The sequence below is a fragment of the Saimiri boliviensis genome, chromosome 5 (assembly GCF_048565385.1).
Source record: "Saimiri boliviensis isolate mSaiBol1 chromosome 5, mSaiBol1.pri, whole genome shotgun sequence".
In the NCBI taxonomy this organism is placed as follows: Eukaryota; Metazoa; Chordata; class Mammalia; order Primates; family Cebidae; genus Saimiri; species Saimiri boliviensis.
Window position 1 is genome coordinate 41,146,110 of NC_133453.1, and position 14,948 is coordinate 41,161,057.

At 39.6% G+C, this 14,948-nt stretch overlaps 1 protein-coding gene across 1 annotated transcript; it reads right to left on the reverse strand.

Moving 5' to 3' along the window:
• Nucleotides 1-663: 663 nt before the first annotated feature.
• On the reverse strand, nucleotides 664-14,800 carry C5H2orf69 (chromosome 5 C2orf69 homolog). The gene is made up of 2 exons (XM_003925685.3): nucleotides 14,321-14,800; nucleotides 664-3,507 (listed from the first exon to the last, which is right to left on the reverse strand). Exons 1-2 carry the CDS (start codon nucleotides 14,651-14,653, stop codon nucleotides 2,683-2,685), a joined length of 1,158 nt encoding a protein of 385 aa, XP_003925734.1. The 5' UTR covers nucleotides 14,654-14,800; the 3' UTR covers nucleotides 664-2,682.
• Between the last annotated feature and the right edge of the window lie 148 nt (nucleotides 14,801-14,948).

Genomic DNA, 14,948 nt, shown 5'->3' on the forward strand with positions numbered 1-14,948 from the left:
ATTTGTAGGACTACTTTTCTCAACTCATGACAAAGGCACAATCCAATAGTATACATTAATGTTACAATAACAGTTTTAAACAAATGTGGACAAAAGACCAATCTGAAGTATTAAACAGAAAACATCTGAATATGGATCAACTTGAATATATTTTCATTCCAGAAAATATTTTTTCTTTTCAACATTGTCTCATTTTGCTATGATGGCAGTTTTAGATGCCTGGTGAGGTACTCTTAATATCCATTCAACATGTAAAAATTATAATTAAGCATTCAAATACTGGATAGCCAAAGAACCCATATTTTTAAATATGTCTGATTTTTAAAAATTATTTTATTTAAATTATTTTTAAATGAATTCTGCTAAATGTCTTACTTTTCCATTTCAGTTAATCGTGAAAATAAATGCTTTTTCTTCCCCTCAGAGAATTCAGTACCTCAGCTATTTTACTTTAGATGCATGTGAATTTAATCAAGGATTATTAAATAAATAGAAAAAAGGAAAGCCATCCTATCAGTGCTTAAAGGCAATGTAACATGTTAAATGTTAACATTAGGCTGATTCATTTCCTTGATGGGAATTTTTGGTCTCAAAAGAAACAGCAGGTATTTAAAGAAACTGAAGCAACATAAAACAACTTTGTCTTAAAACCATTTAAAGATGCTGTTCTGTGGTTTATAAAATTAAGTGTTAAAACACCAAAAAGCAATGTTATTTTATTTATTTATTTTTTGAGACAGAGTCTCACTCCGTCACCAGGCACCAGGCTGGAGTGCAGTGGTGTGACCTCGGCTCACTGCAGCCTCCACCTCCCGGGTTCAAGCAATTCTCCTGCCTCAGCCTCCTGAGTAGCTGGGACTACAGGTGTGTGCCACCATGCCCAGCTAATTTTTTTGTATTTTTAGTAGAGACGGGGTTTCACCATGTTGGCCAGGATGGTCTCGATCTCTTGACCTCGTGATCCACCCACCTCGGCCTCCCAAAGTGCTGGGATTACAAGCATGAGCCACCACGCCCAGCCAGCAATGTTATTTTTAAGCATTTGTTAAGTAAGAATCCTTTCTGATGAGTCTCTGAGTATTTGGAATGTACTTACAGAGTCACTAAAATATAATTCTGAGAGGAAACCAAGAAATTAACATTTTTATTCTGCATGGCTTTATAAATCTAGGTCTTCTGGGTCATTAAGGTATTAAGCTTCAGTGTCTTTTTTTTTTTTTTTTAGTCCTAAAGCAGCTGGTTACTTTCCTGCTTAGTCATTTCATGTTCTGCAAAAGCTAATTATTATTAAACAACAAACTGTTCACCTTTTATTATAATCACCCAATTACAATGTCAATGTTGGTTGACATTAATTAGATCTTGATTTCTCAAAGTGTATTTATCTAGGTCAAGAAAAACGGGCAGAAGGAAACTTCACCCAAATTATGTAGCAGTGTTAAGCAAATTCAGTTTTTGAGCCAAAATTAAATCATTTGTGTCTTCAAACTTTCCCTTATAACTTTTCTTATAGCAATGTAATTTTGCATTTTGGCCAAAGAGAGCTATTTTCTTTTGGCAGACAAAATCATGCTTCTGGAGAAACATCGACTTAGATCTACGGAATCTATTTCCTTTTTAATAGAGCTCTAACAAATAGAACATTATATATTTATTTTTTTCCAAGTTGATCCCGAAAAGACTGATATAATGAAAAATCTGAAATTTGCTCTGTATTACATTTTTATTCAATATACATAAATATGCTCAATTGCAATTTTCCCAAACAACTAGGTTTTGGCCAAGATTCAAGAAACCCCAGAATGTCTTATCCAAAATAATAAAAAACCATCAATTAAAAATTAATAGTGCTTAAGTGTAATTTTGTTTTGTTTTAGAGATGAAGTCTCACTATGTTGCCCAGGTTGGAGTGCAGTAGCTAGTCACAAACACAAACATGGTGAACCACAGCCTGGGCTCAAGCAATCCTCCTGCCTTAGCCTCTGAGTAGCTGGAACTAAAGGCACATACCACCACCTGGCTATGTTTTTTAAAACCACTTTTACACTATTGTACACTCTTGGACATTTGGAAACAAATATATGTTGATTCTCATGAGAAAAGTACTTGGTGGCACATGAAAGAATGAGTCAATGAGTTTGCAAAACAAAAGAGGCAGGGTGCAGTTATTCCAAAATGATAGAAAACAGCATCATACCTTTGCTTTTGTTAGAAGAGAAATGAAAATATTTCCACTCACGTTTTAAGTGCCAAAATAGCTAATTACTGTTAAAATGTCACCAAATTAGTTTAAAACATTACTCAGAAAATCAGCTATTTCCAGCGATAACTATTTTAGTTACCTTTTATAAGAACTCTGTTGTAACTTTCATCATATATATATATATGTTTTATTGCACTTTGGGTAATTTTCCTTTTTTAAGGGTCTTATATCTCCTCAGGATTATTACAAACCACCTTGTTAAGTTTCAAATTAATTCTAACCCAATCCAAATTTTTACTGTTCACATTCACAAGCAAAAAATACTACTGCACATTACACTCATATTTTAGGAATGTGTGCTTCCCCCCATACCCCAAAACTGACAATGCAGCCATGAATTACATCCCATTATCTGAATTTATAACACTCAAAATGCTTATGTTCTTCCACTCAACAAGTTCATTAGTATATGTGTAATCTCAAAATACTTCATGAACCCTGAAGTGATTCTCTATGGAAGGAGCTTCCTTTGTAAAATGAATTTGGCTAGTCACCTGCATACCAAAATCCCCAAGTATCTGAACAAATTTCTTGTGCTCCTTTCCAATCCAAGATCTCATTGGATCACGTACTTGGTAAGGTGTTACATGAGTGTGAACGATAATCCCTGTTTGTGCAAATTCTTTCAAAACATCTGGATAAGTAACCCAAGTATTGCTTCCTCCAGAATGACCACCATCCAGCCAATACATTGTTCTTATGCTTTTGATAAAAGCATCTATGTTCTTGTCTTTCTTGGCTTCTTTCAATTCAAAAAGCAACTGATTCAAAACAACACAACCTTTACTGAATCCAATCAAAGTAAAAGATGCATCATTTAGTGAGGGTGGATAAAAACTCATGGTAGACTCATCAGATTTTTCACAGGTCCTCTCTTTTTCTCCCTGGCAACCATTCGTAGTATGAGAAGAACTGGATCTACAGTTAGATCCTGTGGAGTCCTTATTCCAAACATTCAAACTTTTCTTTGATAAACTATTATGACTTAAATTAAAAGCATTAACTAATAACATATAAAGGTGCTTAAAAGCTCCAAAGTCAGTATTGTGTTCTGGGGCACCAAACATGTTACTTTTTACAAAATTGTCATAGCAGCTGAATTTGTGCAAATGCATTCGGGAACATTTTATCACCCAAATATAACTATTGGGGAACCGGTGGGCTAAAATGGTGGCAACATTTTCTAGACTCCAGTTTTCCCATTGATAATTCTCAGGATGACGAGTCATAATTTCATGGTAATTCTGAAAGGTAAGAAAGATGAAATAAGTATTAAATACATATTTACAGAAAATGATTTCCATAAAAGATTTTCCATTTTTATTGTGGAGAAAAGATATTACAATAACCTATGGTTAATGGTGTTAGAAATGAAAAGTAAAAATCTGTCATTACTTTCTAGTGATAAGATTTTGAACAAATCACTTTTTCAGTTTAAGCTCTGAAATCTATCAAGAGACAGGTAAATAAGATATACCTACATGGAAAACAGTAAAAAGTTTAAAAAATTTTAAATCATCCTACTATAAAGACACATGCACACATATGTTCATTGCGGCCCTGTTTACAATAGCAAAGACCTGGAACCAACCCAAATGCCCATCAATGATAGACTGGACAAAGAAAATGTGGCACATATACACCACGGAATACTAAGTGGCCATAAAAAACAATGAGTTCATGTCCTTTGTAGGGACTTGAATGAATCTGGAAACCATCATTCTCAGCAAACTGACACAAGAACAGAAAACCAAAGACCGCATATTCTCACTCATAGGCGGTGTTGAACAATGAGAACACATGGACTCAGGGAGAGGAGCAGCACACACTGGGGGCAGTTGGTGGGGGTCTAGGGGAGAGACATGGGGGTGTGGGAAGGGTGGGGAGGGATAACATGGGGAGAAATGACGGATATAGTATGCACCTACGCAACAACCCTGCATGACCTGCACGTGTACCCCAGAACCTAAAGTAAAATTAAAAAAAAAATGAGCTACAGAAAAAAAAAGTTTAAAAAAATTTTAATTTAGAAATATTAGAGATATGTTTAACAATTTTTTTTTAGTATATACATATAATTAACTTTCCTAACACATTAACTGAAAATATAAATTTGGTTCAGTAGACTTTTTGACCAACATAGACTCTTAAAATATTTCCCTAAGTTGCCACTCTATACCCTTCCCTCTTTGGATTCCTCTAGCAATCTGAACAGTATGTTCGATTTCAAATTTAGCATTATATACAAAGCTGCAATGAACATTATAGAAAATTCTTTGTACAAATCTGTGATTATATCCTCAAATTCCTAGATATGAAAAAACTAGGTCAAAGAATATTTGTAATTTAAGTCTGGATTTCTACTCTTGCCTATTCATATCCTTTGCCCCCCATCCCCCATGTTTTGTGTGAGACAAGATCTGCTCTGTCATCCAGGCTGGAGTACAGTGGTACAACTATGGCTCACTGCAGCCTTGACCTACTGGGCTCAAGCAATCCTCCCTTGTCAGCCTCCTGAGTAGCTGGGACCACAGGTGCATATCCTCACATGTGGCTAACTTTTTTATCTGAATTTTTAGCAATATGCACATTTTTCTCTATTTAAAAATTAAAACTAGTAAATACTACAAAAATTCAGTCTATATACAAAGATATAGATAAGATAGAAAAATCATCCATATAACCACCAATTAGAAATAATCATTAAAATTCTGAGGTCTTGCAGTCCAGTTTTCTCTAGCATACACATTTATAAGTATGTATACAAGGGAGCATTCTTCTCCCTCAACAAGCAATAAGCTTAACATAGTTTTCACTTAAAAATATATTATAGGCATGGTTCCATATCAATATAGATTTGCATCATAATTTCTCGATATCTAAGGTTAATACCAATTTACACTTTCACTGGAAATATAAGAATATGCTTATTTTCCCACATCTTTAACTATCCATAATGCTAATAATGGCTATTAGCATCATTTAAAAAAAATCCTTGCTACTATGATAAAATGGTATCTTACTTTTGATTTAATTTGCATGTTTTGATTCCCAATCAGGTTAAACATTGTTAACTGGCAGTTTTCATTTTTCTTTTGTTAATTTTCTGTTCATGTCCTATGATAATTTTCCCACTATGATGTTCAACTCCTTCCTAAGTTATATTTCACTAATGTAAGTAGTTTATCATATATGTTAAAAGTATTAATTCCTGGAAGGCCATCATTTGACTTCTTATAGATTCTGCTATTGCTTTCTACACGATTATTTTACAATTATATGATACATACAATTATGAAATCACAGACACTTACATCTGAAAGGACTCATCTATATCCTTTTTATAGTTAAGGAAGCCGAGGTCTTGGAAACTACACAGTTATTTATATATTTATTTAGTTAATGAGCCAAAATGAACCCAGGTTTTATGACTTTTAGTTTAGTTTCTACCACACAGAAGGTGCTCTAAATCTAGAAATGTGATATTTTCCTTAATTAGACCTGGGTTCCATGATCAGAGGAAGGAGAATGCTTATTCTAAGGAACTGTATGCACTAAAATGTAAAGATGGAGTCATTACCGTTTTATCAAAGCCCAGATCTGAGAACAGTGGAAACACACTTTTGTATTCTAAAAAGTGGCACCAGACACCCCAATAGGAGTTACTAAGAGGTAACCCAAACTGGTTCTGCAACTCAGGTTATTATTACCCATGGCCAATTTACAGAAAAGGTTAAAGACTAAGGAAAGAGAGAGCTTTCTCTGAAGAGAGTTTTCATCCTAGTTGGGAATGCAATGCACTACTATCCCCATAGGAGGTTAAGGGGTGAAAGGCCATGCTTCTCATCTGCAGTGAGGCAGGCCACAGAAAATCTCTTGGAGAGTTTAAGGAATGCTTACCCTCCACAGTTAGATGCTTGCTGACCTGGAAAAACTCAGAGACCCACTCCAAACTGCAACTGAAGTAAAGAACAAAGGATTTTTAGGAAAACTTGGTATGTGTCTCTAAGAGTTTGGAGACAAATAATAGATTCAAGCTATGTGTTCTACCCTTAAAGCAGTGAACTTCTGCTATGATTTGAATGAGTCCGCCAAAGTTCATGTATTGGAAACTTAATCCCTAAACCAACCATGATTAAAGGTGAGATCTTTAACAGGTGATTAGGTCATAAGGGCTCTGCCCTCATGAATGGATTAATGGTTCTTAATAAAGGATGAATTTGCCCTCTCCTCTCCCTCCCCCACTCCCTAGTGCTCTCTTGCCCTTCTGCCTTCCATGGTGAGATGACAGGACAAAAAAGCCCTCACCAGATGTAGGCCCCTCCCAACCACCAGAATCATGAGCTAAATAAACTTGTTTATTATAAATTCCCCAGTCTCAAGTATTCTGTTATAGCAGCACAAAATGAACTATGACAATTTCCATCAAAAATGGGACAGAAGCAGGAGTTGAAGGCTACAGTCTGCTATGATGGCACCACGGCACTCCAGCCTGGGCAACAGAGCAACACCTTATCTACAAGAAAAACCAAAATCACAGGGTGTAGGGACATCTTAGCTGTACATAAAGTGCACATCTGAAATAAGTAGGCTAGAATCATCAGAACAGGGTCCAGCCTAAGAGAGCTGCCTGATAAAGCACAGGAAGTTCCAAGATTCGTGACCAAGACACATCACTTAGGGCATGATCATCCATAGATTTTAACCTTTAGGAAAGCAAAATTTTTAAAGAGTTAAAACTGGAGTTTTAAAGAAATACTATTCTTTAAATAAAAGAAACAGACTACTGGCTAGGCACAGTGACTCACACCTGTAATCCCAGCATTTTGGAAGGCCAAGACAGGAGGATCACTTAACCCCAGAAGTTTGAGACCAACCTAGGCAACATAATGAGACCTTCAATTCTGCAAAAAACTTAAAACATTAGCCAGGTGTGATGGTGCATGCCTGTAGTCCCAGCTACTTGGGAGGCTAAGGTGGGAGGAGTGCTTGAACCTAGGAGGTTGAGGCTGCATTGAGCTATGATCACATCACAGCATTTCAGCCTAAGTGACAGAGCGAGATCCTGTCTCAAAAAAAGAAAAAGAAAAAAGAAAAAAAAATGGATACAGGTAACAATATGGATGAATTTCAAAAGTATTACATAGTGAAAGAGGTCACATGCAAAAGACTACATACTATAGACAAATTAACGAAATTCTAGAAAAAGCAAAACTATAGTGAAAGAAAGCGAATTAATGGTTGGGAAAAGAAAACTGACCATAAAGGAGCACAGAGGCACTTTTTAGGATAATAAAGATACTCTACAACACGATGATGGTGGTTACATAATTCCAACACTTGTCAAAATTCAAAAAATTGTACTCTTACTTAAAGGGGCTGGGTACAGTGGCTCACACCTGTAATCCCAGCACCTTGGGAGGCCCAGGCAGGCAGATCACTTGAGGTTCGAGACCAGCCTGGTGAACATGGTGGAACCCCGTCTCTACTAAAAATACAAAAATTAGCCAGGCATGGTGGCGTACATCTGTAATCCCAGTTACTCAAGAGGCTGAGGCACAAGAATCATTTGAACGCGGAAGGCAGAGGTTGCAATGAGCTGACACTGCACTACTGGACTCCAGCCTGGGCAAAAGAGCAAGACTCCATCTCAAAAAATAACAAATAAAATAAAATAAAGGGGATAAATATAATTCTATACTGTGAGGCTTTAAAAAGATAATTCAAAATGGAAAGTACCTACTTTGATCTTGATCATCCTTCAAAATCATTACAGCTGGATAAGAAAAACATAAATACCTAAAGAAATACAAATTACTATGGATATATGCTTTGCTTGTGTCTCCACCAAAATCTCATCTGAATTGTAGTTCCCATAATCCCCATGTGTTGTGGGAGGGTAACTGAATCATGGGGGTGATCACCCCTCATGCTATTCTGGTGACAGTGAGTTCTGACAAGATGGTTTCATAAGGGGCTCATCTCCCTCTTTGCTCTCATTCTTCTCTTTCCTGCCACCATGTGAAGAAGGGCATGTTTGCTTCCCCTTCTGCTATGACTGTAAGTTTTCTGAGGCCTCCTCAGCCCTGTGGAACTGTGAGCCAATTAAACCTCTTTCCTTTATAAACTACTTAGTCTTGGGCATGTCTTTATCAGCAGCGTAAGAATGGACTAATATAGTAAAATGGTACTGAAGAGAGTAGGGTGCTGCTATAAGGATACCTGAAAATGTAGAATTTGGAAATGCGTAACAGGCAGAGGCTGGAACAGTTTGGAGGGCTCAGAAGAAGACAGGAAAATGTGGGAAAGGTTGGAACTTCTAGAGACTTGTTGAATGGCTTTGACCAAAATGCTGATGGTGATATAAACAATGAAGTCTAGGCTGAAGTGGTCTCAGATGGAGATAATAAACTTCTTAGAACTGCAGCAAAGGTCACTCTTGTTATGGTTTAGCAAAGAGACTGCCGGCATTTTGCCCCTGCCCTAGAGATCTGTGGAACTTTGACCTTGACAGACATGGTTTGGAATTGGAACTTATGTTTAAAAAGGACACAGCACATAAAAGTTTGGAAATTTTGTAGCCTGAGTATGCCACAGGAGGAAAAAAAAAACCATTTTCTAAGGAAAAATTCAAGCGGGCTGCAGAAATCTGCATAAGTAAAAAGAGCCCCAAGTTCATTGCCAAGACAATGCGAAAAATGTCTCCAGGGTACCCTCTCTCATCACAAGCCCAGTAGCCTAAGAGGAAAAAATTGTTTCGTGGGCTGTGCTCAGGCCCTTGCTGATTTGTGCAGTCTTGAAACTTGGTGCTGTGTCCCAGCTGTGACCAACATATAAAGGGGCCAACATATAGCTCAGGCTGTTGCTTCAAAGAATGCAAGCCCCAAGCCTTGGTGGCTTACATGTGATGTTGGCCCTGCAGGTGCACAAAAGTCAGGAATTGAGGTTGGGGAATTGAGGCCTAGATACCTGAGGATATAGAAAAACGTCTGGATGTCCAGGCAGAAGTTTGCTACTAGGGCAGTATGGAAAAGAAATGTGGGGCTCACATTTCCCCACTGGGGCATTACCTAGTGAAGCTGTGAGAAGAGGGCCACTGTCATCCAGACCCCAGAATGGTAGCTAAACCAACAGCTTGACCGTGTGCCTGGAAAAGCCACACTCAACACTAGCCATGAAGGCAGCCTGGAGAGGGGCTGTACCATGAAAAGCCACAGGCGGGGAACTGGCCAAAGCCATAGGAGCCCAACTCCTGCATCAGTGTGACCTGGATGTGAGACATGGAGTTAAAGGAGATCATTTTGGAACGTTAAGGTTTAATGACTGTCCTATTGGATTTTGGACTTGCATGGGACCTGTAGCCCCTTTGTTTTGGTCCATTTCTCCCATTTGGAATGGGTGTATTTACCCCAAACGTGTACCCCATTGTATCTAGGAAGTAACTAACTTGCTTTTGATTTTACAGGCTTATAGGTGAAAGGGACTTGCCTTGTCTTAGATGAAACTCTGGACTTGGACATTTGAGTTAATGCTGGAATGAGTTAGACTTTGGGGGACTGTTGGAAGGGCATGATTATGATTTGAAATGTAAGGACATGAGATTTGGGAGGTGCCAGGGGTGGAATGATATGATTTGGCTGTGTCCCCATCCAAACCTCATCTTTAATTGTAGTTCCCATAATCCCCATGTGTTGTGGAAGGGACCCAGTGGGAGGTAATTGGATCATGGGTGAGGTTACCCTCATGCTGTTCTCATGGTACTGAGTTCTCATGAAATCTGATGGTTTTATAAGAGGCTTCCCCCATCTTTGCTCTCATTCTTTTCCTTTCTGCTGCCATGTGAAAAAGAAGCATTTCCTTCCCCTTCTGCCATAATTTTAAGTTTCCTGAGGCCTCCCAGCCCTGTGAAACTGAGTCAATTAAACCTCTTTCCTTTATAAATTACCCAGCCTCAAGTATGTCTTCATTAGCAGCTGAGAATAGACTAATATATATGGCCTTAGCTTTCCTGTAATTCAAATGATAAAGGACAAGTATGGAATTTTTTAAAAGGATATACAACAAAAGATGACTGCAAAAGGAACATCAAGAAGTTAATGGAAATTAAAAGGACTTAAAATTATATGAATAACCAGTTCTAATTAACACCAAATAATGAAACAGTATCAAGATAGGCAAAGCTTCAGGCTGGGCGCTGTAGCTCATGCCTATAATCCCAGCACTTTGGGAGGTTGAGGTTGGAGGATCACTTGAGGTCAGGAGTTTGAGACCAGCCTGGCCAACATGGTGAAACTCCGTCTCTACTAAAAGCACACATACACAAAATTAGCTGGGTGTGGTGGTGTGTGCCTGTAGTCCCAGCTAGTCAGGAGGGTGAGGCAGGAGAATTGCTTGAGTCCAGGAGGCAGAGGCTGCAGTGAGCCAAGAACACACCTCTGCACTCCAGCCTGGACAATAGAGCAAGACTCCATCTTAAGAAAAAAAAAAAAGATAGGCAAAGCTTCTAATGCTATCTTATAGAATTCTGTTTAGCCCTAATCTGTTCAATGTTTATTCAAATTAAGAATAAAGCTATAAAAGAATGCTTGGCCAGGTGTGGTGGCTCATACTTATAATCCCAACACTTTGGAAGACTGAGGTGGGAGGATCACTTGAGCACAGGAGTGGGCCATATAGTGAGACCCCCATCTCTGCAAAAAATAACAATAAAAGAAAATAAAAGGATCGACACAATAAAAAGATGGGCTATATTTAACAGCAAAAAATTCATAAGAATATCAGGCTCAAAAGAATCAAGTACAGAAATAAAGATGAGGAAATTAGCCTAAAAGCATTTTATATAATAGCCAACACATTTCAAGCACTTCATGCATTGTTCAAAGAAACTCACAAATACTGATTTATGCAACAAGTCATCTAATGCACACCTACTACATGCCACTCTCAAGCATCACAGTTTATATCAGTGAAAAGACATGAGCTTATATTTTAGTGGCAGAAGGCAAACAAAATGAAAAGTAACTAGTACAGTAAATGCAATAGGTAAAAATAAAGAAGAAAAGTTGACAGAAAGCCTATGTATACCGTGATTATTAATTAGGATGGTCAGAAAAGGCCTCAGAGAGGCAAAGTCTTGAGCAGATATGGAAGAGGTAAGGTAATAAACCTACAGATATCTACAGGAAGACTCTTCTAGGCAGTATGCACAAAGGTTTTTAGGTATAGTGGGCCTGACATGTTTGAGCAACACCAAGAAAGCCAAAGAGGCTGGATTAGAGTAAACAGAAACAGGAGACCAAGTTTGATAGGTAACAGGTTGGGGTAAGACAGAGATTAATGAAAAGCCATGCAAGACAGGACATTAACAGGAAGGACTCTGGCTCTTATTCTGAGTGACATAGGAAGCGACTGCAGAGTTTTCAGCAGATGTGAAATGATTTGACTTATGTTTCTAAATGGTTATTCTGATTACTTTAGATACACTGAGAAGGTAAAGTCAGTAGAATGATGATATAAGAGGTATGAAAGAGATTTCTAATGGATGACTTCAAGATTTCTATCTTGAGCAACTGAGAAGGTAAAGTTTCCATTAACAACATGAGAAAGACTGCATAGGAGTAAAGATCCAGAGATTTTAGGTTTAGGATATCTATTAAATATCCAAAAGGAAATAATCATGCATATTAATTTGTCAGCCTAAAGTTTGGGGAGTGTATGTAGGCTAGATACATAAATGTTGAGAGTTGTCAGGGTACAAGTAGTGAGTAAAGCCATGAATGAAAGGAGTGAACACAGACAGAGGAAATGTAGAAGAAAAGACCACTAGGATACATAATAATTTTTAAAGTCACCAGAGAGATGAGAAGGGACCAGAACTCATTGAGTATTCACATATTTAATTTCCATTGACACCTTATAAACTATTATTCCTATTTTATAGTTGAGGTAGCTGAAACAGATTTAACAATTGTCCAGGGATTTTATATGTAAAAAGTTCTAAATCAGCAAGGTTCAAACACAGGCAATCTGGCTTCAAAACAGAAAAAACAAAACAACAAAAACAGAACAAAAAAAGCCTCAAACTGTATGTAAGACTTTTTATTATATCCTGGCTGGTACACTTTAAAAATACTTTAGGAGGTGCTCAGTAAATGTTAATTACCATTATCATCATCATTTTAGGAATGTATGCAATAATTGTTCCACAAAATTATAGTCATAGTCAGAAATGTCACATTCTATTTTCCCAGTCTGAGCCACAAGGGAACCAAGTGAGTAAACGACGTATTTTCTCTTAAATCTAAATACTACTTTTTTCTCCCGTTTTTATTAGCAGATAACTAATATACTTATATATATGTATACATAATTCTTATATATATGCATATAATATACATACATATAAGAAAATACTATATATATGTATATAGTATATACACATACATATATGTATGTATGTGTGTGTGTGTATCTTGTTTTTTGTTTGTTTGTTTGTTTGTTTTTGAGACGGAGTTTCGCTCTTGTTACCCAGGCTGGAGTGCAACGGCGCGATCTCGGCTCACCGCAACCTCCACCTCCTGGGTTCAGGCAATTCTCCTGCCTCAGCCTCCGGAGTAGCTGGGACTACAGGCGTGCACCACCATGCCCAGCTAACTTTTTGTATTTTTAGTAGAGACGGGGTTTCACCATGTTGACCAGGATGGTCTCGATCTCCTGACCTCGTGATCCAACCGCCTCGGCCTCCCAAAGTGCTGGGATTACAGGCTTGACCCACCGCACCCGGAGTGTGCGTGTATCTTAATCATTATTTGACTCAGAGCATAAAGTTTCTAAGTATGTCATCTTAAAGCATCAGTTTTGAAAATAAACTGATGTAGTTTCATAGTATAAGAAACTGATCTAGGCCAGGTGCTGTGGCTCACGCCTGTAATCCCAACACTTTGGGAGGCCAAGGCAGCAGATCACTTGATGTCAGGAGTTTGAGACCAGCCTGGCCAACAAGGTGAAACCCCCGCCTCTACTAAAAGTACAAAAATTAGCCTGTTGTAGTGGTGCACATCTGTAATCCCAGCTACTCAGGAGGCTGAGGCATGAGAATCGCTGGAGCCTGGGAGGCGGAGGTTGTAGTGAGTCGAGACTGTGCCACTGCACTCCAGTCTGGGCAAGAGAGCAAGACTTTGTCTAAAAAACAAAAAACAAAAAACAGAGAAACACATTTAGCTACATTCTAGCTCTACCTGTCTAGAATGATTTATGATGATGGATATGTTCTATGATAATGCCATATAGCTGTGCTGTCCAATACAGCACACACAAGGCATCTGTAGCTATTGGCACTTGAAATGCAGCTAGTATGACTGGGTAACTAGATTTTTAATTTAATTTAAATTAATTCAGATAGCTACATAAGGCTAATGGCTACCATATTAAAATAACTTTAGATTAAAACCCAGTTTTCAGGGCAACAGAACCACAGATATTTGCCTGCAGCTATAAAATAAACCTAATATGCAAAAGCAAAAGTACAAAATGAGCTGAGCATCAAAACACTGACATGCTTAACAATTATTGCCCCTTTTCTCCCACCAGTCCCCACTTTTTTTTAGGGTTGCTGGGTTGATTGGTTGGTTTTTAATTACTGCCACCGTTTTCTAAACACTACGTGCTAATTTAAAAGCCATCTCTCTGTTCCCTGCCCAACACACACACACAGAATCCTCTGAGAAACCAAATTACAGAATGAATATACAAGACGCGTCTCATTTCCGGTCTCAAATTCCACCTCCTGGAAGCCCGGACTGACAGGTGGCTCCTTCGAGATCGCAGCCCTCCTGGGACACCTTCCCCATGGGGCTCTAAGGACACAGGGCGCCAGGGGCACGGAAGGCGCGGTTTTGGATTTCGCGGAGTAACGGTAAAGTCACCCTCATAAGTGAATGTGTGGGTGTGTTCAGATAAGCAAAGGAACCCAGCAGCAGCCACAAGGAAAGAATCTGGTGGCCGTGTAAGACACGACACAACAGGAGGGAACAGATACCCAGGCAGGCCCCGAGTTACCTGCACATCTCCAGGGAAATAAAGAACGTGATGCTGGGGCGGCGGCTGCGGCTCCTCCTTCGCAGGGTCCCCGGGGAGGTCCTGCAGCTCCAGCCCCTCCCCGGCCGTCGCCAACAGAAGCAACTCGTTGCTGCGCTGAGGATCGGCTCCGGGCACAGTGGACAGCTGCAGGCACTGCCGGCGGCGCACCTCGGCCGAGAGGGAGCATCGCGCGCCGCTGCTGCCGCCCGGGTTCATGGTTCTGGCCTGAGAGCAGCACCAGGCGTTTCCGATTCCGAGCTGCGGCAGCAGAAGCAGCAGCGGCGGCGACCGCAGGAGCCTGAACCCCCACATGGGTCGCCGCCGGGAGAGCGGTTCGGAGGTGGAGGGTGGCGAGAGGGGGTTCCTAAGGGAGGGACTTCAGCATGCTGCCCAACGGTCGGCGGCCGCAGCCCGGCCGGGAGCCGTCGCTGGGGCGACGACGTCAGAGGCCGACGTCCGCGCGCAGCGTGCGTAAGGAAAGGAAGGGAGGGGTGTGCGCGAAATCGGGTTTGGGTGCCCGTAGGGAATGGCAGGCGTGGCTTGAGGAAGGACGTTTGTGATTGGTGGGTTCTGCCGTGACCGGGAAGTTCGAAAGGAAGTCTGGGGA